Source organism: Pelmatolapia mariae, linkage group LG7 (genome assembly GCF_036321145.2).
Source record: "Pelmatolapia mariae isolate MD_Pm_ZW linkage group LG7, Pm_UMD_F_2, whole genome shotgun sequence".
NCBI classification, from domain to species: Eukaryota; Metazoa; Chordata; class Actinopteri; order Cichliformes; family Cichlidae; genus Pelmatolapia; species Pelmatolapia mariae.
In genome coordinates this window covers 20,675,860-20,703,674 of record NC_086233.1, presented here as the reverse complement: position 1 = coordinate 20,703,674, position 27,815 = coordinate 20,675,860, and the positions used below count along the sequence as shown (strand labels likewise).

The window sequence follows — 27,815 nt, the reverse complement described above, 5'->3', positions numbered from 1 at the left end:
ATATTTTTTTAAAATACAGGAAAAGTTATAGGGTAATTTTTTGATGTAAAAGAAATTCATTCCTATGGAAGAGGCGTTGTCTTTCTTTACAGAGGGAACCACTTCAATTAGCAGTGCGATTACAAACACGTCAGGCAAACGCAGATCAGGCTGAGACGGAATATTTATGAAGTGATGAAGGTAGGCTTTTTGGCAGAGGAGAGTCACAAGATGAACTGTCTTCCAACCTCCCAGAGAGAGTGGAGGAGGGGGCCGGGAGACATAAACCACATGAACACACACACAAAAACGATAAATACGTTCACACAAACACTCCTTTACCGAGAGAGCTGCCAGACAGGGAAAAAAGCTAATTGTTTTTTATTACTGATGGAATCAATTATTTGTAGAAAAAAAATTCCTTAAATATCATGCGCAAAACTCTCTCTCCAAACCATGAATATTTCAGTTTACATTGCTTTAAAACAGAGAAAGCCAATCCTCACAGGACAACCTTGATCCAGCAAATGTTGGACAACTAAGCCTTAAATCCAACATAAAGTCTGTTGTGCCTTGTAATTTATTTAGTAACTTAACAGGCTATGCCTATCAGCGTGCCACTACCAGTTAATTGAACCATTTAAGCCAGGGGTGTCAAACACGGCCCAGGGGCCAGAATTGGCCCAACAGAGACTCCAATCTTACCCACTGGACGGCTTTGAAAAATTAGAAGGACGGTGTAAATTTTAGACATTTAACTGTGTTTTCATAGGTTTTACAGAGTTTTCTGCTGACAGACCTCCTCCACAGCCATTTATATGACTTTAACCTCCTAAGACCTGAACTCTTCCATGGCATGCATTTTTTAATTTCTCTTTGATATTTGGGCTGATTGGGGCCTGATGAATGTGAAAACAAATTGCCAGATTTTTTTTTTTTACCTGATTTTTGTTTCTGACAAAATTGAGATCCACATATGAGGATATTTGTTTAAAATTTCAATAGAACAGTGGCAGTATAATGTCCTTGTAAGTGTATATCAGGCCCTTGTAGCGCAAAATTTAGTATTTTGGTCTAGACAACCCAAAATGTGATGTCCACATATGTGGACGCCAGGTCCTAGGAGGTTAAAGTATTTAAGTCATAGATAACAAAATTCAATGAGAGAAATATCTCATTGAATTTTTGCTTCTTTTTTTAAACAATGGTTTCAAAGTAAAAAAAAAAAAAGGACATTTTCTGTGAATTAACAAAAACTTTCTGTTCTGTAACTTTGCACATTTATTAACTACATTTTAAGCCCAAAGAGTCACGCTGATAGATTTCTTTCAACTACAGAAGTGTAGAAAAACTAAATATAAATAAATAATATCATAAAATATCTGAGCAATTCAATGTGTAGTTAATCGTCTATACACCGGCAGACAGGTGAGTGGCGTGACCCACCATGTATGCAAAATGAGTTTGACGTTCCAGATTTAAGCTATTATTTAAATTGTCCTTATGCAGCACTTTTATACTGTAACTGAACACTCTTAGTGCTTTATACAACTTGCCTCATTCACACGAGCATATTTTTTATCCTTTTTTTGTTTTTGTTTTGTTTTTTTAAACACTAGTGCTTTCTATCTAACATTCAAACTCCAAAGGATACATCTGAGTGCAGCTTGGTTTTAGTCTGTTGCCAAAGGATATTTGACGTGCAGACTGGAGCAGCCAGGGATCAAACCACCGACTTTCTGATTAGTAGATGACCCGCTGTACCTCCTGAGCTACAGCCGCCCCACCCCCCCACCACATTTCATTGCTTACGTTTTACTGGGTTCATGTACAATAAGCGCTTACCTCAAACAACCGTATAGATGCTATTTTAGAATATTTGGCAACTAGCTACTTTTCATTTGCAAGTAAAGTTTGTAACCACCTACACCAATATGCTAAACATACTGATTTCATTTCCTTCATTTACAGATCACATCAGTCAAAAATTAACATTAAATTGCCTACATGGATACAGTTAGGCATATCTGAACAAATGCTTGCTAGCTGCTGCTACCCTTTGAGCTAGTTCACTGGCTGAGGCAAATAATAGGTTGCCTTCTCAGTGCCAGGGTGACTAATCCCTTGGACCATATGTCAGCGGCTTGTCAAGCCCAGAGCCAGTGCAGCAAAAGGACACAGCAATGCAGGACAGGAAAACACAGACACACTGTGCGTCCACATGTAAGCAGGCACTGGGCTTTTGATTTTCTAGATGTAGTTCAGTAGTGGTGGGTTAGTGCTTTTGTGTAGAGGTTCTCACAAGAATAATGTTTGATCTTTGTGAGAAGGTGCGTCACAGTGTCACAGAGCCGTTTAAGATATAAGGCGGCTGCCATTTCATTACACTGCACCTAAAACTTGCCCTCATTTCAGGAGACAGCAGCGGCCTCACGGCGGTGGAGGTGGCGGAGGAGGGAAGAACCAGCCTCAGTCACCGCAGCAGCAGAGGGATCAAAACCAGCAGCAGTCCCCAAACCAGCAACAGCAGAGTTCAGCAGAACAGGGAGATAACAGAAACACTTGCGCCGGTCGGCCCCCTCGCCAGTACCAAGGAGGACATGGGCAGCGCCAAGGAGGGCCCTTACATCACGGATACAGCCAGAACCGGCGTTGGCACAACAATCAGAAAGGTCAGGGGCATGGACAGACAAACACTACAGGTGATAAAGGAGTACCCCCAAGAACAACCAAAGACAAAGAGACTGAGAATGTAAAACTGGGTGACGAGCACATGAGACCTCTTCTAGACTGCAGCAGCAAGAGTCTCAGTGAGTCACCCAAATCTGACTCGACGGCAAACACGTCCGCTTTCCCCAATCTGACGGCTTACAAGGAATCTCCCAACACACCGCAAAGTGGAAAGGCAATCGAGGGCCAGTCGGAGCAGCCCAAAATCTGCCTTCTGCAGTCGTCAAAGGAGAGGCTGAGGAGGAGACTAAAGGACAAGGTACCGAAAAGCTGCTTAGTGACTGTCAGTCAGTATTAAAGCAACCAGAACCGATGTGTATATACACACACAAACACAGTCACACGACACCATTTGCTCTCATAATTACCTTAATTATGTTCAGAAACATGCGTGCACTGTCATAATGTACACACATGGAGAAACACTTTCCTCCCTGCCTTGCTTGTCTGTTCATTTTCACAGCATTCAGGTTGACACACACACCCAGACTGGCAGGGAGGGGAGCACATGTTCTCACTAAGGAGGTGAAGGAACTAAACCAGCATTAGCTTAACAGTTTTTGATGTTTTCCACTGTGCCCCAAACTGATGAGTTGGCCAACTGTAGCTGCCCCCCCACCCCCTTTTTTCTCCTTACAGCTAACTCATTACCACCAGGAGACAATTGATTTGACAACACGGGACTTCCCAAGATGCAGCAAGGCAGGAATTAGTAAATATACCCTCTGTGATGCCAGTGAATCAGTGAAACCAGTCTAGAAGGGAACTTTTGGTTGATGGGATGCACCGAGAAATACATCTAATGTTTGCATCATCGTTGTTTGCAATAACGTTTTTTCCTAACTGGTGACAAAACCTGGTGTATTCGCAACATTTTGCAAAACCTTGACTGGGTTACAAGTCATGCACTTTCAGCAGGGCTACACAATCTGTTGCTTGGCAGTAGTCTGATTGCAGACGATTTTAAATCAAATATATTTTGCTACAACTCTGCGTGCACACAGCGAGATGAGCAGGGAACAGGTGGAAGGTGAATTTATTCATCTAATACGAGCAGCAGCAGGGCCTCCCGCTAGATCAGACTCAATTTTTTACTTTTTTCCCCCCCCAATACTCGAGCCACCTGAAATCGAGTGAAATGAAACGGCCACCTTGCTGCTCACGCTGGCCTCCTCGCATCAGTTTCTGCCAGGATTCCTCTGTGGCGAGAGGGATGGGGCAGGTGGGCCCGTCCTATTTCTGCTCACCAGTTTAGGAGGTGCATCTCTGCAACCCTTTCCCTGCTTTGTTAGAATGGTAGCTGAGCAAGGGAAACACATTATAATTGTGCCATGAGTCACCACCTTTTAAATGATAACGAACCCACTGCCTGCTTTGTTCTTCTCCCTCCTTTCACTCATACTCCTACACTTTTTTTTCCCGGTGGAATTGACAGTTAACAATGGAAAACAATGTGTAACAATACAGTTAATAATACAGTTAATAGGTACAAAGGTACAAAGGCTCAATGTAAGAAAAATGGATATACCTGTGATTTATCTCTCTTTGTCTAATCAGCTTAATTATAAACATAGTTATAAACTTGCCTTTGAACCAGAACGTTATTGGAAAAGGATATAGGAAAACTGGAAATACAGTATCAGTCATACCTGCCTTGGCTCACTCTATGTCTACTGAGCCAACATAGCAATAATCGGAGCCAGGGTGGCTATCCACTTAAAATGACACCCCAGATAGTGCTCTATGTGAAAATTCTTGAGTGGTTATGAATGTAAATTAGAGTTTCTGTGACAGTTTCTGTGGGAGTATCAAGGACATTGCATGATAGAAGAGGAATGTTTCAGCAAAAAAAATTAAAAATAAATTTAAAAAAAATCATCATATGACAGCTTATAAAGAAGAAAATGTTGAAAGCTGTGGCCCGTGTACGTCACTGAACTTAACTGCTGACCCTTTTTCCACTGACCAAGTCAGTCAACCCAGTACAAAAAGTGTCTGTACCCAAACATGGAACTGTCAGAGGTTATTGGGAAGTGTTTCAACAAGAAATATAACAATGACTGGCACATGAAGCCAGGACTTTTTCTCCGCTGTGAGAGAACTTAGTAAAACAGAAAAAACCCCAAACAGAAAAGTTCAGTGGTGTTTAATTTCACATGAGAGATCATTACTAGTCAGAGTAATGCATCACTGTGAAACTGAACCATTTTTGAAGCATTTGCTATTTAAGCTACAAATGAGCTTTAATATGTCTGTCCACATATTCAGGACTTTAACTAGAGCAACTGTTCCCTAAGGAAAGAAACATGACGTATAAACTTCCTAAACATTCTCATTAACTCAACTTGCTTTGTCATTCATCACAATTCATGTGTCAGATTAGCTGACATTTATTTCTCTGTAGGAACATCTGATTTGTGTTGAAATGTACTGTGCTCTGAATCTAATATCATTATCCTCACCAACCACTTACATGCATTATCCCGTCTTTCCCCTCAGGAGGAAGCATGCGTGCAGCAGTCGGGCCCCGGATCACGGAATATGGACCGGCTAGTGGAGCTTCTCAACAGCATGAGGAGCAACAGCAGTGGAGTAGAGCAACAGCTGGCGTCCTTCATGGAGGAGGCGCAGTCCTCAGCCCGTTCGGAGGAAACCCTCGCTCAGGTGGTCAGCGCGATCTACTCCAAGGCCGTGTCGGACAGGAGCTTCGCGGCAACAGCTGCGAGGCTCTGCGACAAGATGGCGCTGTTCATGGTGGAGGGGACCAAGTTTAGATCGCTGCTGCTCAACATGCTGCAGGTGAGATGACAACAACAGCAGCCAAAGCTTATCCTGGCTCCTTAATCTTTTCTCTAAATACTGAAGCAGGTGTAATTTATTATTGGAATCAATGGATTTTTTTAAATAGTAACTTGTACCGAAAAAACATTGTGTGCTAAACTGTTCTTAAAAAAGGACTGTGTCACTTTTAACAAGAAACAACAGTGTTTGCGACCCTGTGCAATGAACTTGAGAGCCTGTTGCCTTTTCAAATAGCTGCTTTGAAGATGAGCATGAGGTCTGTGACCACTCGCAGTTAGTTAGTGTTTTTAAAACGACGTTGGGGCATCAAAAAAGGCAATAAAACAGACATAAGATGGAGTCAGTCTGCTGTAAGTCTGCAAGTGAATGGGGTGGCATTGGCAATTGTGTCCAATCTGTTTGTGAGAATATTATGAGTAACTATGATAAATTGGTCAAAATGATAAATCTGGTAAATCTGAATTTAGATATTTTAAATCCATGTCACACTGTTGAGCTTCCAGCTAAACCATTTTTGCAGTTAATCATTAAAAATTAAGCAGAAAACAGTTTCATATTTAATTGTTTGTAGAGCAACAAAACCTCTGCTCTGAATCATTTTTATATATTTTGGGAATAGACTAAACACTTTTAATTGATTAACCAAAACAGCATTTTCAGATGAAGCAATAATGACCCTGAAAATCTTTTGTCCAAAGTCTATTGCAGTTTGAATCCCCCTGACTGTACCTGCCATTTTTTATGCCTTGAAATGCATGAGTTATTGTAAACAAGAAGTTTAAATGAGCATTAAACATCATATTTTATACTTTATGTTTTAACATAATAATCTGTCATTTCAGCAGCTTCTTTCAAGCTTTGCTTTTTTGAGAACGTTCAGGTGGAAGCCCACTGTGTGTGTTTGTGTGTGAGACGCTGTAAATGTCAGTGGGCACAGCAGCTAATCTAAACACCCAGGGGGGAAGAAAGAAACCCGTTCCCCCTTTTTCCTCTCCGTGTCTTCACTTAACTGCACCGTTCCAGTCTCGCACCCTCCGTGAAAACATCCCCTTCGCCGTTGCATACTTCACTCCCCCTTCCTCCTCATCCCTCGTGAGCTCTGTATTCCAGAGCTGCCCCATCTTATCGCCCTCCCCTCACCCAGAATGACACAGGCCACTGCCTCACTACTTCATCCTGCATAGTTCCCATGTCCATCTCTCGCCCGCCAAACTTTTCCTTTCGCCCTTCGCAAACTCCTGAGAGCAGCAGACAAACTAGAAGTAGACATACAACACATCCTTGACGCCGTCAAGGACTAAATGTTAACCCATCCGCTTCTATGCCCCCCCCCTTCACTCCTACGCTCTTCTTTTTCCTCCTCCCTTGAGCTTTAGTGTTTTTCCACCTCTTCCTTTAGATGTTGAAACTTGTTTTTATCCCAAATCCAGCAGCAGTGAATCTTGCCTTGATCCTTTTACCCCCCCCCCCCCCCCCCCTTTTTTTAAATTCACCCCCTCTTCATCTCAGCTATGAGGTCCCTTCTTTTCTGTTATTCCTCACTTTAAAATCCACTTCCTAGCTAGCCAGCCAGCATGCCCCCCCTCCCCCCTTGTCTTTGACATTTTGACTTTTTTTTTTTTTTGCTTTAAAACATTTTAAATGTCATAAGTGGGCTCATGAAAGCTTTAATTAATGATGTTGCTTTCAGACCCCTGGATCTCAGTATGGGGTGGAATTACTGTGCGACTGCTGTGGCTTTGCTTGAACATAGTCAGACTTTCTCATAATGAAATATTTAACACAGCTCAGAAGTCCCAGGGGCCCCTTTTTGTCTATTACTGTTGACACCTTTTGATATTATAATATGATAACTTGCTGAATCATTTTAGTTTAATTTTGAGCGCGTGTTGCGCTTGTTTTTAAGTGGGCGGAGCTTCCTGCCAAACCTCTTTACATCTCCGTTGTTTGTGCACAGGCAGACTTTTAGTGTAGCCGTTCAGCAGCCCAACAGGCAGCAGAGCGAGCGGCTCTGACTGTTGATAAAGTTTCACTTTAATCTGCTGAATAACATCTTTACAAGTGCACATTAAGCATTAACACATATTAACCCCGGCACTTTAACAGCACCGACACAGTTCACCACACTTCACTTTCAAACTAAATTAACACACTCGCCTCCACTTCTGGCAGATAAAAGAAATTTGGGAATTTGTTTAATGCGTTTTCAAGCTGCTTTTTGGCTTCAAGTACGTTGAGGAACGAGGTTAATATACGTGCCACCTACCAAAAAATCCCATTAGAGAGATGGAAAAGTTGTTAATAGTGATTAATGGTTCTGCCAGGAAGATGGTTAACCATCTTCACTTATGAATTTAACACCTACCTACCCCACTGCCTACTTGTACTACACAGCTACTGAAGCTGGATAACCGGAAATGTTTCAGTGTGTTTTCTAAACTAACCAAGCGTCCTTTTTCCACTCAGAGGGATTTTTCCCGTCGCGAGGAGCTCCAGCAATCAGATGTGGAGCGGTGGTTGGGTTTCATCACCTTCTTGTGCGAAGTGTTTGGTACCATGAGGAGCTCCGGCGAGCCGTTCAGGGTGCTGGTGTGTCCCATCTACACTTGTCTACGAGAGGTTTGTATCTGTTTTCTTTTAGGTCACTAGCCAAAATCATCAACCCCTTTCACGCTTTTCGAATAAAAGAAAGTGCCCGGCTGCGTCTGTGTATCGTGCCTGCTCAGTTCAATACATGCACTGAATCAGAGTTTCCTGTTTTTGGCCAGACTCAGTCTAGACTCTTGAAACCACAGCTCTGTTTGGTTAGTGGTGCAAAAACAGCCAGGACACCATCAGTTCCAGGAAAATTTTCTGACCCCAGGTTCACTTCTCATCAGCTGGTCTTGCTCACTTAGACACGCTCTCTCGGTCTCCATGGAAACCATTAAGGGAAGCTGCAGCAGACGCACTGCGATACAGAAGTGGTTAATGACAAATGAAATACTGAAAGGGGAAGCAAGCGAGGTGAGGGAGGTGAGGGGAAGTGGGGGAGACTGTGGCTCAGGTTGACTGTCAACTCATGGCACAACAGGTAAAAAAGAAACCAGCAGAGAGGAAGTTTGGTTTTAATACAGGGTCAGAACGAGAGAGGAAAAACAAGGTCAGGTGTAGGAACTAGTCTGAACACTGTCCAAAAATATACATCCACAAAATAGCATCACTGCTTGGTTAGGTACACCTGTTCAACTGCTCCTTAACGCAAGTATTTAAATCAACGAATCACATGGCAACAGCACAGTGCATTTAGGCATGTAGACATGGTAAAGACGATATGCTGGAGTTCAAAGCGAGCATCAGAATGGGGAAGAACTGTGACATGGTTGTTGGTGAGTATTTCCGGAGCTGCTGATCTGCTGGGATTTTCCCCACACAGAACGATCCGCAAAAGAGCAAATATCCAGTGAGCAGCAGTTGAAAATGCCTTGGTGATGCCAGAGGTTAGAGGAGAATGACCAAAGTGCTTCACACTGATGGGAAAGCAACACTAAATCAAATAACTGAGTAAGGCTGTGAGGGTTAGTGTGTATTCCCTTCAATGATCGCAGTAGGCATTAACTCACAGAGGCAGACTCCATCTCTTTTACTAGCGGCAACTTTTCTAATTCTTCATCCCATATTTAGTGGTGAGTTGAACAAACTTCCACCGCGGATACGCATTTCGGACCGCATAGAATAACATGGCATTCGCAGAGGGATGATGAACATGAGAATCAAAACAATTGGGATTTATAAGAAATCCATTTTAAAAAGATGGAGATGTTAAAAATTGCTGTATGTGTGACAAAGTTTCATTCAGATAGGCCCACCCAATAAGAAGGAGATGGGGCAGAGACAGACATACGTACAGTACAATCGTTATAGTAAGATTCTTTATGATATTTCCTTTGTTGTTTGTATCTTCTTAATGTGATTTTACATTAACAAATTCTATCATCTGCTGCACCACATGCAGCTGTAAGATGAAGTTCTATTTGTTGTCGGATCAGCAGAAGGAGAGTGAGGTTTGGTTGCATGAGTGAGAGGAGATAGAAGTGAACTCTATACGGAACAAAAGGATTTGTGTAATGACACTTCAAACCGCCCCGCATCTGATTTGAAAACGTATCGTCCAGCCCTCAGGGAGACAAGTAATTTTTTGGCATCACTGGTGAACATTTCCTCATATTGAAATTCAAGTGGGGTAATTGGAGACCTCTGTACCCCCTTTTTTTTGTTCTGTTTTTCCAGGCATTAGAAAATCTAGCCAGTGAGATCTTAGCCAAGCCCCAGATCAAGTGATGTAGTACAAAAGGAGCAACAGCCCAACAGTCGGAGCTGGTTAAACAGAGGACCTCCTCGCAGGCAAAGAGGGGTCAGCCTCCCAGCATCTATGCTGGATATTTGGTGACATTATTTTTAACTCCTACACAGTGCGTGCATTTTTCTGGTGAGGGTGGAGGGCTGGATTCTGAAATTCAGCTTTTGTTTCTCTTCCATATTTCTAGCGTAGTTTGAACACACCTGGCGTCTCATTAACAAACAAAACAATCGCAAACAGTTTAAGCCATCCACACCCTGTCTGAGGGTATGCCCAGGGCTTTATCTCAGGCTTGTTAAAAGGCTCAACAGCATGACCAAGGGTGTGGACTAACCAGTCAGCAATACACACAAACACGCCTCTATAATCTACATCAGCAGTATGAAGGGAGCCCCGAGAAGACTAGAGGTCAGAAGGCGCCTGTGAACAACTTAAACACTAATAATGAGGATATATGGTGTGTGTGTGTGTGTGTGTGTGTGTGTGTGTGTGTGTGTGTGTGTGTGTGTGTGTGTGTGTGTGTGTGTGTGTGTGTGTTTTCAAGCCCACGTACTCTGTCTAATAATCAGTTTCCTAGAGACAGTCTTCATGACTTTGATCTGGCCGCTGTTTTGATTGTCCTGTTGTAACATGCGGTTGTCAGATTCCTGCTACAAGCTATGCGCAATAGGTGTTTGCACACGCACACCCGCCTTATACGTGCGGTCTAAGTGTTTGCATATGCATACATATGTCCCTGCAGAGGAGACACTTCTCCAGTAAACGTAGCCTTCACAACAGGATCAGGTAACAGCAGAGGTGTGTTAGTGTTTGGGCTTAAATGCCAGCTCCTATAGCCAGAGCAAATTAATGAGTGCTGATCCCATCCATTAATAACTGACAGGCTGCTATAGTTACAATCAAATGGAAGACTTGCCCCGCACAGAACAAACTAAAAGAGATAATCCTCAAGTAAAATTAAATTTAAAGCACACCTTAAAACGAATGACTTTTTTCCAATTGGCACATCCTGCCATTACAGAGCAATATTTGCATTTGTTTGAGTCCTACTTTTTACTCAAGCTCCAGGACCTGCTGTCCTTTTTAGCTCAGTTGATCTGTGACTGCTCACCAACTAGCTGCTTATTTTGCTAGATTAAGTGACCTGTTCTACAGCTGTGCATGCGTTGTAGCACAATTAAAATGACATGTTCAGCTATCTTTTTATCTCTTGGGCTTACTACTTTTTTAATATGTTGCCATGGTAACAAAGGTTGTTAAGAAAACTTTGAGAAGATTTTGTGAAACTGTTCGGTGTAAATTTAGAACAGCGATTGTGCGCCAACAGCTGGAATGGGTGTATTTAAAAGGTTCACCCACTCTCTAAGTTTTGGTTTAAGGCTGGGGAATCCAGCGATGTTTAGCTTACTCTGCAGTGTGATGTGCTTTTTAGAGGAACTGTGTAGATTGCATCATTTAAAAAATGTGTCCAAACTTTCCTTTTCTGCATAAACTTAAGCGAAAGCATGACTGCTTATCACACTGTTAGGATGACACTCATTGGAACATTTGGATGGGTCACATTTTGTCTATAAGACAGCACTGCAGATAAAGTAAAATAAATGAGATGACGAGGAGATGCAAAACCCTTCTGGTCAGAACTTTGTGTACCAGTAATCATACACACTACCAATTATTGAATCACTTGAGTTCAACTCTGGGATGCAGTGTGGCTCATGATTCTACCCCAAAAGATCATCATGTGATCATATGACCCATAGAAGTCGTCATCAGGATATTGGTTTGCAGTCACTCCTAGTAGACAGCATGTACATACCCTCCGGTGGTGACATCAGGACCTATTTATATGGTACCTTGGCTTCCCTCTTAGAAAGCTACCAGTAGCTGTTTACTAACTTGTTCAGTGGATTTTAACTTTTTCCCCCATTAAGATGACATTTGACAACCTCCTCTGTACCCTTAATGACAAGTTGACACGTCAGTATGTATTAATAAAGACGTGGTTAGACGATCATTAGAATAGTTAAATTCAATTACAACAGATAGCAGACAAATATGGGGCTGGTCCTGGGGCGTGAATTCCAGTTTTGTCTAGTACGTCAGAATCCTTCGAGTTTGTGTGTTTTTAATAAAGCATGTTTCGCTCTGCTTCATCCCGTGCTGCTGTTATTGAAGATACAACCTTGAAGATATACTAATACGCATGTGAAGTCCAAATTCATTTAAGTCACTCACAGAGCCGTGTTTGGATTTATTTCTTCTCTTCAGTGCTGTGAAACAATCAAAGGAAAAAAATAAGACGGCTGTATTTTCTAATCCTGATGTCTTTTAAATAAAAATACTGTAAATGGAAGTCACAGAATCCCAGGTTTTCCCATGGCAGTAAGATTAGTTTCTTGATGATATAACCAACCAGACATCCGAGTGTTTTCAGCTTCAGCCGGAGAGACTGAGTGTTAAGCTGTCTCTCAAAAACGTTTTTTTTTTTAAATGCTGATTTTTCAGCTGGAACACACCATGTGTTACGGTGCAGCAGTGACAGGAGAGCTAAAGCACTGGAGAGAAGAGAGGAAAAGCTTATTGCAACGGATAGAAAAGCCGATGATAGATGAGTATAGATTAGATCGTTATAAGTGTATTGAACAAAACTTCCTCCCTCGGTTCCCCGGGGAACTCATTATGAGCTAATCCCGCTTGTCACATAGTTCTCCTGCTCTGGAAAAGGACGGGACTTGAGTTTCCACATCAAACAGCCACACTGTCACCACACCCGTCTGAGCATACTGAGGAGCTGACGTCTGAGCAACTGTTGGACCTAAATGATAGGTGGAATACCATTAAGCTTACAGTGTGGAAATAAGAGGCCTGCTCACAGTGAATGTGGAGCATAGCATCAAATGGTGGAGGATTACTTTTTTTTTAAAATGTTTTCACCTCTGAAGAGTCAGACATTTGAATGACTGGTTTTGATCACAGCGTCTTTCCTAAAGCATGCATTTAAACAGGGTTTGGTTTGTCTGCTCAGTTTTAAAATGAAAACACAGTGATCGTGTTATTTAGCTCTGAAATACAGAAGTTGGGTTACTTGAGTGGGTTGGAGTCTCTATGGTGCATTCTATCTAGTACTCACATATTATATCATTGCCTTTTTTATAGTGAACTTATTCATACAAAATTGTTTGTTTTAATCATTGAATAGCTTCAGAGCAACTTGAGCCTTTATGGAGAGTCAGTCTGCCATTTTTTTTAAACTCCCAGTTTTAAGATGCACCAATTCCTGTGTGAAATATCAGGATTTGGCAACTTCATGTTGCTCTCTGCCCATCAGCTGGTTGCTAATTGGGTCTGTCTGCAGTCTGGTAGCATGCAGTGGGTTTAAAAAGCTTTTCTTTTCTGTTTTTTTTTTTTAAGAGTGAGCCAACACTGCTAAGCTGTGGGACAGTATGTTAGGTAATACAGATTCAGGTGATAAACCATATAAGAGATTCAACATTTTTATATACAGTTGGCATTGAAAAACAAATTGGATTTATGGATCATTCTCCTGAACAAGGTGATGTCCTGTTTATTCCCTCCATGATCTCACTTATTTTTTCCTTTACTCTGTCGCTGTACGGAGCCTTGATGCGTGACAGTATTTTCCTAATTTTCAAAACACGCTCCCCCCTTCCTCCATGGTACTTCCTTCCCTCCATCAGTTTAATCAAAGCAGAGCTTTGTAAACAGTGTTATGAAGACTAAGGCAGCATTGGAGTTGAGCATTTAGCCAAAGTCCCTTCTGCTGTAAACTGAACCTAGATGCTCATATTCTGGCATAATGTTATTCTACCTCTCTTTGCCTGCATTGTTTCGGGGAGTATTTGTATGCCCATCTGTGCATGCGGGCCGGCATTGGTGTGTGTGTGTGTGAGTGTGTGTGTGTGTGTGTGTGTGTGTGTGTGTGTGTGTGTACGGGTTCGTACTATCCTGGTGGGGACCAAAATCTGACTTTTACTATCCTGGTGGGGACTTTCTGCACCGTGGGGACCAAAATCCAGGTCCCCTCGGGGTTGAAAGCAATTTTCACACTCAAAATGCGGTTTTACTGTCAGGGTTACAATTAGGTTATGGTTAGGTTTAGGGTAAGGGTTAGGGTTAGGCATTCATTTTTAATGGTTAGGGTTAGGGTAAGGGGCTAGGGAAAGCATTATGTCAATGGGATGTCCCCACGAGGATAGCAAACCAGACATGTGTGTGTGTGTGTGTGGTAGTGGGTGGGAGGGGGCTAGCATGTTTACCCAATCCACTGTTTGTTTTTGGCCACGCTGTGTGTTTACGTGTGTGTGCTACTGCGTGTGTATGTACATTGTGCGTAAAGGAAGGCATGATGTGTGATGTTTGCTGGCAGCCTGGAAGCTCAGTGTGTTGTCTTCCAGGATTTAAAATGTTAATGTCAAAAATATTTACAATCAGGATTAGGTCCCTCCCCATTTCTTTGTGAACTCATGAACACATTTTTCTGTTCTCTTCATCAAGTGGTTTAAATCAGAGTTTTTGTATGTATACTGTGCATCTTCCATCATTTCTACTGTGCTACTTTGCGCAGCCCTTTGCTTTGTAAGTCTTACAGTGTCTGTTCTTGTCCTTTGCAGCTGCTAGAGTCGACGGATGTTAAGGAAGATGCAGTCCTCTGCTGCTCCATGGAGGTATCAATGCATAATTACTTAAGTCAAGTCTTCATACTCAAAAGTCAAACTGGCCCCTACAAACACAAGTGCTTGCCTATACAGACACCACAGACTGTATAGAGATCGACAGACAACGTGACTTTCGCGCATTGCATTGTGGGTACGACTGGCAGCAAAATCAAAACACTGCATCAAGCGCTAGCATTTCCAGCACCGGTAATCATTAATTCTGCGGTTTTAATCCCTACTTGCATTTTATTTGCCCCAAAAACAGTTATGTACAAAACGATGGAGAACACGACAGGTCCGTACAAAGACAGACTTGACGAAAAGGCAAACCAAAAAAAAAAAGTACGAGGAAAAAAATCAAAGGATTGGGTTGGGTTAGACCCATACGAGCATACGGAGTGGAGTAAGGACGTTAGCGTGCTGCCCAACTTTTATCACGCACATATTTATTATTATATGGTCCTAAGTGTGAGTGCATACACTCACAAAATGTTTGGTCCCTGCAACAAGCCCGCAACAAGCCCAGCTCCAGTTTACTTTGGTGATTTGGACTATTCCATTTCACAGCTGTTGTTAATTTTTTTTTCTCTTTATCTCCTGTACAGGCCAACTATTTGTCTTTTCAGGTTGTAGTATTACACAACATTTTCAGATCCAGTAGAAATAAAATAAGTGTTTCGTAATTCATTCAATTTATTGTCTTTATTTATAACTGGCAATATTGTTTCATTCTATTATAGAATCTTACAAGAAAGAGGCAAAATTGTAAAAATCCATTATGCTTTATTAGCTGCTTCGGTGAAAAACAAATCAACAATGCAAAAAAAATAAAATAAAATAACCATTGCAAAACAACTTACTCGAAAACAGTTATTCATCACTTCATTGCTTCAATACAACACTTGGGCACATATATGCGGGACTTTTCGTGGCTGTTTTGATATCACTCTCTCTCTTAACCGATCAAATCTCGCTGTGGTAGCAGCTTTAAACTCGGTATGACCCAGGTTGATAGAGGGTGCCCAGTCTGGATCACAGTGAACAAAGCAGCATAGCGCAGCGAATTCAATTCAAATCAATATAAGGCTTATTTGTAACCCACATCAACAATTATGTTATTATAAATTACGTAATAACTACAACAGAAGACTTACCTTTGTGGGAATGCTTGGAGCAGACTAAGATGTGAGCTGGAGTGTTCTGGGACGTTATATTTGGTCTTCGAATGGCTGCAATCCAGGCCATCTGTCGGCTCTTTGTTACTTCGGAAACATGGCTTGAACAATTTCTCTTCCACAACGGAATCCGATAAAAACCGATCTCTTTACCCGTCGGCTTCCTGTGGCTGTCACGCGACCGGCTATTGCAGTTAATAATGCCATTCTTTGTTTCTTTTTATCGTTGTGTGACTGTTTTCTTGTGAAAGCCTGCGTGCGCCAGAACCGCTTGCCACTCGTACCTACAATCCTTAGCGGTTTTACCTCGGAAATTACGTCACATTTTCAATCTCTATACAAAAGATGGATATAGTCAGTCATTGGTTTCTGGATTTGCATATTGAAGCCTTAATTTGAGCATTTTTGCTGCTTAGTGTTTCTAAGACTGGGAAGCAAAACTATATGCTTATCAGTAGCATTATCAGTCGAAGCATAGCTAAATTGTACTCTGCAGATGGATTTAACATCACGAAAGACTTGAAAGTAGCGACCACAATCATAAGGTTATTAGGAAAGAATTTACTCAGGTCATAAATGTGGTATGCAGATGGCCCGTTTTCCCATAGACTTCTATACATTTGAACTTCTTGTTGCAGCAAGACTAGTCGCCCCCTGCTGGCCATAAAAGAACACAGTTAAAGAGGCTGTGTCTTTTTTAAACAAAGCTAGCAGGATTGTATACATTTATAAACCTCTCAAATGTTTTATATTATGATCTTTTCTTTCACGCTTAAACCCCAAAAAAACACTTTGCTTGTGTTCAGGTCCAGCTGAACGTAAACACACAGAAATTTAGCCCCCTGGAATAACTATCTTGCAAACTATATCAGGGGTCTTGTTATCAGGGGTGGGTGGGGTGGGGGTGAGTACAGTCTGCATCACTCATAGAGCCACAGCCTCCACATTTAATGGAAAATCTGCCAGGCAGCAATAAATCCTTTAAATGGCAGAAAGTAATACCTAGAACTAAAAGAACAGAAAGGGCTAAGGCAGGTGAGCTCTGATTGGAAAAGAGTTCCCAGATGCTCACAAACACAATGTTTGCAGTCTTGATTACATACTGGCAGCCTCAGCATGCACACATCTCCATGGCCAGAGGGTGTGTGAACCTCCGCTTGTCTGACTGTATCCACAATAACAAGGTGCCAGACATTGTGTCTTGTTCTCAGTTAAGGACGCACACACTGACCTCCTACCTCTTTACTCCCCCACCCTCCCTCCCTTGTCTCTCCACCAGCTGCAGAGCACAGGCCGACTGCTGGAAGAGCAGCTCCCCGAGATGATGACAGAGCTCTTAGCAGCTGTCAGAGACAAGATGCTTTGTCCCGCCGAATCTCCGCTGACTCGCTCTCTGCTCATGGAGGTCATCGAACTGCATGCGCACCGTTGGAGCCCCCTGGAGGCTCTCACTACCCAGTACTACAACCGTACCATCCAAAAGCTCACCACCACTGCCTAGGTGCCAGCTCCCACAGGAGAAGAGGAGATGTGTCCTCCTCACCCCAACACAACAGATGTTTTCTGGTTATGCATTGTAATAATCTCTGTTGCCTAAAGAAGTAAATGTCGCTATTGAGCTTAACTGTAAATTCCATTATTAAAAAACAAAACGGATAAGAAAAGGTGACCACTACCACAGACAAATCATGTAAGAGCCTCCTAACAGGTAACCCAAAAAGCCAACACTACATGTGCCGCATTTGGCACACATTTGAGAAGATGGTAACTGATAGGTAGTCAGTGTGGGTGTGTTCGGCCACATGGAGCCTGAGAGCTTGGCTGGCTGCTGGATAAAGGAGGGAAGAGACAAGAGAGGGGTCACGTAGCAGAGAGGAGGAGAGGGCAGCGGTCTGTCCGTGGGGAATAGAGAGATCTATGCCCAGAGATGAATAGAGAACGGAGAGCGAAGGGGCGGGTGGGGGCCGGGTGGTCTGTGTCAGTCTCTTCATTGTGTTCGTTTGCCACACCTCCCCTCCTCCCCTTCCCTCTTCTGTCTCTCCATTAGCCCCCAGGGTCTGTGTGGCTTATAAAAGAGGGGAGGAGGCAGGGAGCAGACACAGTGCTGTCTGTCTGGGCTGTCTGCCCTGCCAGGCCAGGGACCAGGTCAAAGGGCCTCGCTGTGGAGCCCCCCCACAGCTCCTCCCTGCCTTTGTCTCCCCGACCCCCCCCCAGCAGGAAGCCCTTTTGAGGGGATGAGACAGCGGGCCTGCTGGGCCAGGCTGGGTTGGGGATAAAGATCAGGCTGGCTAGAGTAGGGTGACAGATGGCTGCTTGAGCCCCTGTGAGACGACACACTCCGAGCACACCCCACTGGCACCCCAACTCCCTGTTCCCCAAGCTCAGGCCCACACAGCCAATAGAAGCAGTAGAAATATTGCAGAGGGTGGGGTGAGGGGGGAGCAGCATTAGGAAATTAAATCAGACACTGCTGTCTGATAATTCCTTTGTTTTTGTCTTGCTACGGAATGTCTCTTCTCCTGTTAAGCCGTGCACGTCTATGCTTTGTTAACCACATCATCATCATCATTATATTTTTTTTTTTATCATTTATTGTTTTTGGTTATCAATGTTTCATTTTGAAGTGCTGTTTTAATGGTAATATGTATGAGATATTATAGTCGTAGGCCTTATTGCACAGGATCGATTTGTTTTGCACTGTTTTGAGGCGATTTGCTTTAAAAACTCAGAAAAAAACAGAAGTAGGAAGTTTGAATTGGAATCAGCGCTTGCAGAGTAACGGTGAATTCAAGTAGAGAGAGATCTGAGTTGAGCATAGTGAGGGATTTGAGGATGTTTTAATGGACTAGTGGCCTTGTCAATTGCCCTTTTTTTTCTCTCCCTTGTTTAGGGCACAGCAGCGAGCGTGCTGAGGACTTTATCGCATCGTTGTGTTGTTGAAGGAAGTATATATAAATATAAAACAACTGAAAAAGTGATGTGACAATTAAAAGAAAAAAAATAAGCATGGCACACAATGAAGCAGAAGTACAATGCTTCTTTACAATTTCCTCCTACGCAAGCCATTCTTTGCAGTGGATGTTTTTGCAAGTGTTTAATATCGACTGTAGTTTGGTCTTGATTTTTTTTTCCTTTTGGAGAGAAATGACAACTATTAACCTGTGTATTTGAAAATGACAATGACGACAAGAAAAATCTTAACTGTTTGACCTCATATTAGCTAGTCATGTGTGACCCTTATTCCAGCTAACGTGTGTACTGCAATAGTCATACCAAGCCAATCACGTTTGTTTGGGTTTTTCTGTTGTTGTTTTTTTAAATGGGCTCTCTATATATAATCTGCATACAATATAATTACAAGTATTTTTAAAAAAGAACATGGGAGGACAAAAAAACACTTAAATTTGGGGAATAATGCAGCAGTGATGTTACACATAGGAAGACTGTGGTTGTGTGGCTACAAGTTAGCTCATGCTTTTTCATCAGGAAGTAGCTGTTTGGGAGTAATCACACACATATATGCTTAGTTCCCGCTGATTCTCTGTGGGCTGTTTTTATATTATTATTATTTTTTGTGTCTTGCATCAAGAATTAAGATCCTGTGTGGTAGAAACACACCCCAGAAGATTAGTTAGATGAGATGGGTGACAATTTTTTTTTCTTTTTTAAGCTCAGATGTTTTTTGAAGACGCATCCCAATCATCTGTACGTGTGTGTGTCTGCTTAAGAAGTGATCTGTTTTATTGTTTTGTCTTTTGTTGTCGTCTTATTTTGTTTTTAGGTTTGTATTTAAATTATATTTAGCTCATTTATATATATATATTAAAAAGAAACATTTTTTTTCTTCTGGTGGGTTTTTAACACATCTGAAGCAGTGATACCTAGCTTGCTGGCAAGTGTGTAAGTTTGGTATTTCTGGGGTTTCCTTTGTGAAAAAAGAAAGAAGGCCATCAGTCAGTATCCATTATGCAAAGAGCGGTTCCCTCTCTCAGCAGATTGGGGCAGGTGGGGATTGCCCCCATCATCTGTGGCACCCCCTCCCCCCACCTCCATCCCCTTGTGCCCTTAGACCCCTGCGCTCGGGTCACGTGACTCACTCGACGACTGAATGAGATTGACCCTCATTTGGATTTTCTCGTGAATGTTGACAAAACGAGCAGCCCGGCCGACGCGCGGACGAGCTTTTGGGATTGACGACGGTGGGTCATCTGTGATGAGCTTTTGTTTTTGTTTTTCTAAGCAGCTGAAAAAATAAACTAACAGGAAAGAAAAGATGTGCTGGAACAAACTCTGGTGTGTGTTGGGGTTTTTTTATTTCCTTCTTTTCTGTCTCGTCAATTTCTCAGTGCAGTCACATGGAAGCTGGCGTGGTATCACTAGACAAAAAAAAAAAGAAAAGTCATTCAGACACGACAAAAGAAACAATGGCACACACGTGGTTGGCTCCGCCGTCAGCAGACAGACTGCGTAACTAATCGTGGCGCCGCAGTGGGTCATTTTACTAACAATTCATACGTGTGCACGCTGCAGCTCATTTACATCGTCACACATTAAGCCGAACACACTTTAGAAATTAACAGCGCCGTCTGTGTTGGTGTGCACGACTGCCACGCAGCGACCTTCATCAGTGACTCGCCTTTGCTGAGCCCCCCAACATATGCCTGGGGGCTCCACGACTTTGGCGTCCCGATGGGCGCTCTTAATGCAGGGGTTACCTCCCCGCTGATGGCCCCGTCCCTCAAACCTATTGAATGTCCTCCAGCCCTTATCCACAGCGATCAACATAATCCCACGTGATTATTCTGAACACTTAAACACATGTGACAGGCTGAAACGTTAGATTTCTCTGTTTTATTTCACGCAGAATCACAACACAAACAGGGCCAGTAAGGAAGTTATAGATGTGCTAATCTGGCAAACAGGGAAGCGAAGACATGCCAACAGCAGATGCAAGAGGGGATAGAAATGAGGAAACTGATAAATACTAAAATGAGTGAATGCTCATATCATACAGGGGATGATTAATGAATAACTGACACTGATGGCCAGCACCGGTCACACTTAATTCAGCTTGGTACAGTAAGAACAGGCAGAAACACTGTAACTTTAAAGAATGAAGATTGTGTCTCTTCCTTTGTCTGTCACTGGGCCCAACACTGACTGATGAGTGAAAGAAAGGTCTGTAATCCAGAATTCGAGATGACATCTGCCCAATTTCCTATTGCTCCATAACTATTCCAGAACTATTAACTCTGGACTGGAGGTGGGAATAAGGCTGGGTAATTACAATTTTGGTTTGCAAAGATTAAAACAACATAATTGGGGACAAAATGCTTACTGTTTTTTGGGGGCTGAAGCCTATCCCAGCTGTCATACGGTGAGAGGCGGGGTACACCCTTGACAGGTTGCCAGTCTATCACAGAGCTAACACAGACACACACAGCTGACACCCACATCCACACCTAGAGTCAGTTTAGTTTCACCAATTAGCCTAACCACATGCATATCTGTGGGAGGAAGCCATATTACCTGGATAGGACCCACTCAGAAAGGCCCCAGGCTGGAGTCAAACCCAAGACCTTCCTGTGCGGTGACGGTGCTAATCACCACACCATCCTAGATGCTAGATAAGCTGTATAGAGCAAAAAAAAAACAAAAAAACACCCACACTTTTCTACTTCTAAAAATGTGCATATAATTAACATAATTCTGCTTTTGTTATTCACTTTTCTGTTTTCCATTGTCTCATTCCGATGTATTTTTGGTCGTCAAAATCAAACTGGTTAACAACCGATCATACGTTTTGGATCAAACTGAACCATTAATCACCTTGTTTGAGAAAATCATTGGCAGGTCCTTTTAGTGTCTAAACAACCATTAGTTAAAGCCCATAAATAGAGCACAGGAATAAATATAATCAAGCCTCGGGGCACCGTATGATGACTCGAGCTTTGCCGACTTTGTGCTGGCACTGAAGAATGAATGGATCCGTGTGCGTGTGTGTGCGCAGGGTGACTCACACCAGCATCGTCCATTGTGTGAGCCAGACAAAAAGCTGGCTGCATCTCTGCTGGCCTCGATGACGAACCAAAGCCGAGGAGGGAGGACACTCGCTTTAAGATGACGGTTTACGAGCGCAGACGCACTCCCACAAACTTCAACACACAAGTGCCAGCATAGCTCTTTGTGGATGCGTCTTGTATTTTTATTTATTTTTTTAAGTTGTCTGATGGCTCACACACTGTATTTTTTTAGACCCTTGGTGGGCTTTTTTGTGTGTGCGTGCCCTCCCGTCTGCATAGCATGCGCGTTTTTGTGTTTGATCGGCACACAGGCAAAGCCGGAGGAGAGCACTCCAGATTGTTTTCTGTGTAGTCCGAGGGCTGCAGAGGCCAAACATTGTGTAAAACAAAGTAGATTTGAAACGCGCAGAAGCATCCCCAGATGTTTTTTTTTTCCTCTACTGTATGCTTTGCTGTGGGAGAAATCAATAACTGTGGGCTACCAAGTGGTTTTAGCTCGCTCTCTTGACCTTTTCCAACTCAGCAGCAGCTACTGCGCAGCAGTTTATTCCACTCTCCCAAAAAAAACTGACTCCATCTCAACTATAATTGGATTCAGACATTTTTAACTGTGTCAACATATTCTGGAGCTAAAGTAGATACCGAGACGTTTAATGATTAATCATATCATCACTTTGTGGCTGCTGCCAAATTAAATCCTACAGTCACATCCACCTACAAATCTCTGCTGTGTGCTCTGTAAAAATACTACTCGTCCTTCACTATACACTCACCAGCCACTTCATTAGCTACACCTTTCTAGTACTTTCTAGTACCCCTTTTACCTTCAGATCTGCTTTAATTCTTCTTGGCATAAATTCAACAAGGTGCTGGAAACATTCTTCAGAGATTTTGGTCCATATTGATTTGAAAGCATCACAACAGTTGCTACAAATTTGTCAGCTACACCTCCATGATGCGAACTGTCTGTTTCACCACAATCTGAAACAAAATTCTCTCTGTTACACTGAGATCTGGTGACTGTGGTGTCCATTTGAGTACAGCAGACTCAAATGGACTCACTGCATTTGGACGCTGGAGACTGGTTGTGGTCTTAAGTTGATGCTCAAGAAAGTACTGATCACCAGCAGCCTGGCCTACTGAGGCAGTATGGATCCATGCTTTCATGTTGTTTATGTTAAATTCTGATCCCACCATCTGAATGTTGCAACAGAAATCACGATTCATCAGACCAGGCAACCTTTTGCCAATCTTCTGTTGTCCAGTAACAGTCCACAGGAATGTTAGCCTCAGTTTCCTGTTGTTAGCTGACAGCAGTAGCGCACGCTGTGGCGTTCTGCTACTGTAGCCCATCTGCTTCCAGGTTCCACACTGTGCATTCAGATGCTCTTCTGCACACATTAATTGCAATGAGTGGTTATTGGAGTTACTGTTGCCTTCCTATCAGGTCAAAACACTCTGGCCATTCTTCTCTGATGTCTTTTTCACACCATTCTCTGTAAATGCTAGAGATCGTTGTGTGGGAAAATACCAGTCAGACCAGCCTGTCCTGCACCATCAACCATGCCACTTCAATCTTTCTTTCTCATTCTGAGGCTCAGTTTGAACTTCAGCAGGTCATCTTTACTATGCCTACAGGCCTAAATGCAATAAGAAGCTGCCATGTGTGTGCCACACACACACACACACACACACACGTTTAATAGTAAAATGGTGTTTTTTGAGAAAAAGTAAAAGGTGATCTCAGGCAGAGCGGAAACTGAAAAGCCATAATACTGTTTCCTGTACAGGCTGTGGAGGAAATGATGTCATGACCTGCTCACTTCCTGAATGAACTCTTTCAGTGGCTCTTCTAGTGAAGAACCTGCCGACTCAGCAAAATAAACAAAATATAGGTTTCTTTGGCTCTAAATGAAGTACATCCACAACTCACTGACTCATTTGCGCCAGGCTAAGATATTGGATCTGTTCTGAGAAAAGAACTGGAAGTCTGCTCAAATCCACAAAGCTGCTTTGAGCTAAACACTAAAATCCTCATGCCAACATGCTTACAACACTAATAATATATCAGCCAGCCAGCACTGACCTTCCTGACTGCCTTCATATTTACTTTTTTTTTTGGCAAACACAGCATTTATCACTGGCAGTGACTGATATTTATCCATTTTGTCACATCAACTAAATGGTAAATGGCCTGTATTTGTATAGCGCTTTACTTAGTCCCTAAGGACCAAAGCGCTTTACACTACATTCAGTCATCCACCCATTCACACACATATTCACACACTGGTGATGGCAAGCTACATTGTAGCCACAGCTACCCTGGGGCGCACTGACAGAGGCGAGGCTGCCAGACACTGGCGCCACCGGGCCCTCTGACCACCACCAGTAGGCAATGGGTGAAGTGTCTTGCCCAAGGACACAACGGCCGAGACTGTCCGAGCCGGGGCTCGAACCGGCAACCTTCCGATTACAAGACGAACTGCCAACTCTTGAGCCACGTTTAAAGACAGCGTGAAGAAGAGTTGAAATTGTTTTTATTCCAAGTAATTGAGATGTTCGTGTATCATTGGCACAAAAAGGATAATCTTTCGGGCTCCTCACAGCTCCATCATGAACACCCACTATCCTTCCTCTGAACATCTCCAAACCATCTCCAGACCATGCATCAAAGCAGGTCTCACTACCATCTTGTAAACCTTCCCTTTCACTCTTGCTGCTGTCATTCTGTCACAAATCACCCCCCAGTGCATACCTCCACCTCTCCAGACTCTCTTCTACCCACTTCCTACAGGGAGCTAGAGTCAGAAGTTGGCACGCTGCATCCATAAACTGCACATGTACAACGAATATTAGCTAATTAAGTAACGGACTAATAAAATATATGATTTCAATCAACAAAACTACAGTACAAGTGAATGACTCATTTAAACACAAATAAATAAATAAATAAAATCACACTCCCCGGAGCTGTCATAAAGCGGGAGGCCAGGCAGTAAATATGTTTTAACACTGTGATGTTGGGCAGTTTAAATGAACTGTAGTTTTTGCCATTACCAGAATGCCTTCATTTTTTTTCTTTTTTCCATCCAACATGTCTTTTTCATGTTGGACTATCAGGCTAAAATTTCCCCATCGGCATGCATTTGAGGATGCGATTAACTGTCACTTAAAGTGTGGGAGCAACTGGGATTGTGATAGACTGGCGCTGTTATTACAATTCATCCTAAAACTAATTTCCTGGCAGTGCCTCCAACAGATTCGACAACCTCTTGGTGGAGGAAAAGTCAGGGAATAACCAAGATAGTTACAATTCACCCCGTCAGGATCAGGAATTTCCATTAGTAGCAAACAAGTCATCGCAGTCCGTCCAGTAATTGTTGAGCTATCACAGATCGGACCAGAGTGGTTAACCACACACCCAACAGGCTTACGTCCCTACAGCCAGACCGCAAAACGACTAATAAACACAAGACTCTGCATCATGGAAAACCCACCATCACAATCATTCTACAGAAAGTATGAAAAATAAAAAAAACACAAAGAGGGACTTAGCAATTTTAAGGTTGTGTTCTGCAATACGATGAACACACATCAGCAGCCTGAGTAAGTGTGGTATGGCTATTTGAGCTCAGTGAAAAGCATAACAATGTACACAGATTAACACTGTTTTTGTTGCAGACATGTGAATCGCACGCTGTAAAGCATTTCATTCACACAAGCTTAGAGCAGCTTGCTTTTAGGGGAAGTGTGACGTCTTTGTTGTTCAGGAGCATCTGTGCCCTCACAGTGGCCTGGCTGAAAACGGCGCTGCAGCAGGCTTCTCTCACTTGCTGCCAGAGAGAGCTGAGGCGACCGGTGTCAACAGATGGACTTTCATACTGGGAGAGGAGTGGTGAAGAAACACGAGGTAGAGCGGATTTTTTATTTATTTATTTTATGGAATAAACTCACAGACTAGATAAAGATTCGCAGCAGAGCAGAGAAAATAAATGGTGGGGAATGATCAGATCATTCTATCCTTCTCTCTCTTTTTCTCACTTACAATGGTCATCTCAGCTTCAATTTATAAGAAGTGGCATGTGTGTGCACACGAGTGTGTGCGTGTGTGTTCGCATGTCCATGTGTGACATTTCCTAACCTGACCAGACCAGCCACCCAGAAGTGTCACAAGCCGGCGTGAGCAAAGCTTCCGCTGTGAGCTGCACTCAGTGACCGACCACTCGAGCAGAAATCAACACAAACACACACACACACACGTGCACACTATAATTAGAGATGGTGAAGGGACACGGATAGCGTCTGCAGAACCTCTCCTGCTCACCAGAGCAGAAGTGAACACACAAACCTTGTGCACACACGCACACACACACAAACACACACTAAAGCCATTGGACGTCGATGGAAGTGTCCACAGACAAGCAGTGGGAAGTAACACCTGATGTCTTTGTTGCCAGGCTCCCGCCTAGCGACTGTCAATGTGGGAACCTACTGCGACAAGCACGACCCTGTTGCTAGGCAACCCGAACTTCTGCGACAGATAGTGGCAAAGTCGTACGGCAAGAGCAAAACTGAACGATACGGGGGGAAAAAAGAAAAAGCGGTGTTGGATTCAGACCTCCATGAAAAGCATAAAAATGAATTTTTTTAAAAAGGTCTGTGGACAGCTTATCAAAGAAGGCACTGAAGCACAACAGCAAGAAGTTTCAACTTGAGTGTGTCTTCAAGAAAACCAGTGCAGCTGTCTGCCTTTTCCTACTTTTTACAGACCTGCTCCCCTGCGTGCCAGCAGTCCTTTGATTTGTGAGGTGGCATGCAGGGCGAGGCGTGTTCCTAGTATACTGTGTGTGTAAACACACACATAAAAGAGCTCTGCGCACAGCCAGGGGATCACATGAACTCTTGTACAAGGTACTGCTCTGTCCATGGACATGCAGACTCTACCTTAGCCTGCTCTGGCACCCCCCCACCCCCAACACACACATACACACTCCCACACATTTCAAGTCAAGCCAAGTGCGTTTTATTGATATAACACAATTTCACAACTCACAAGTTTGCCTTTAGAGACTGCACAATACATGTAACACCCACTGTTGTTAGACCCGTGAATGATATAAGGAAAAACTCCCCACCAGAAACCCATTAACATGAAAAAATGAACTAACTACTAACATATTCCTAAAAAACAAACATAGCCCGAGTATACCTCTTCCACACAAATGCCCCAATGCACAACCCTACATGTTTGCTTTGAAGAAAGTGCAGATTTCATCCTCTATAACACAATAATATCCCACAGTACTGGCAGCATTTTGAGTTTCTGCATGGCAAATGCATGCCCGCAGATCTTGTGCATGAATTCACTCATTTATTATACAAACACACATGGGAAAAATAGTCAGTTGCTTTTCTTCTATATTGATTCAATCTCTTTGTGAGACTACAACAATACAATGTGATAAAATGGCGATAATCGCAAATGTTCCCATCTGTTTTATATCAGTTGCAGCTTAGCCTGGCAACCAGCGGTGTTGAGTCCTCTTTTGAGAAGAGATGCATAGCTGACAGGTTGCACTCATCAGTGCAGACTGACTGACAATCTCTCTGTTTAGAAATAGATGTAATTATGTACAAACCCCTCACCAATCTTTCTCAGTGTGACTGCAGTCGGTCCTAGTCAGACCACGATTGTTTGGTTACCTCTGAACTGTGCAGTCATCTTGCAATCGAAACAACAGGTAAAGTTGGTTGCTGCAACTACTTGCAATTGGTCACCAACTTTAAAAGGATTCAGTGCAATCACTGGGAAACTCAGTGACTGAGTGGTAAGACTTACTGACTTATATTAAATTTTCAGAGATTATCTGAGAATGTGATTGTTCTATTATTGTAGTCCTTGAATAATTTTCTGTTGGCTTGTCCATTAGTAGTCTAATAATTACATCATCTGCCAGTGATAGTTTAATAGTTAAATACTGCCAAATCAAATAGTTGCCTCGAGGTGCTTTATACTGAAAGGTAAACCTCGACAATAATACACAGAAAACTCAAACAAACCCCTATAAGCAAGCACTTGGCAAAAGTGGGA

At 42.8% G+C, this 27,815-nt stretch overlaps 1 protein-coding gene across 4 annotated transcripts in view; it reads left to right on the top strand.

Moving 5' to 3' along the window:
* The window catches only part of ctif (CBP80/20-dependent translation initiation factor), a 64,259-nt gene extending 44,270 nt beyond the window's left edge, over positions 1 to 19,989 (top strand). For all 4 annotated transcript variants that reach the window (XM_063478376.2, XM_063478377.2, XM_063478374.2 and 1 more), the window contains 5 exons: positions 2,395 to 2,968; positions 5,209 to 5,508; positions 7,978 to 8,130; positions 14,482 to 14,535; positions 16,981 to 19,989. In XM_063478376.2, the coding sequence (XP_063334446.1) occupies positions 2,395 to 2,968; positions 5,209 to 5,508; positions 7,978 to 8,130; positions 14,482 to 14,535; positions 16,981 to 17,202 (1,303 nt within the window). In that variant the 3' untranslated portion in view covers positions 17,203 to 19,989. The remainder of the gene's footprint in view (positions 1 to 2,394; positions 2,969 to 5,208; positions 5,509 to 7,977; positions 8,131 to 14,481; positions 14,536 to 16,980) is intronic.
* The last annotated feature ends 7,826 nt before the right edge of the window (positions 19,990 to 27,815 follow it).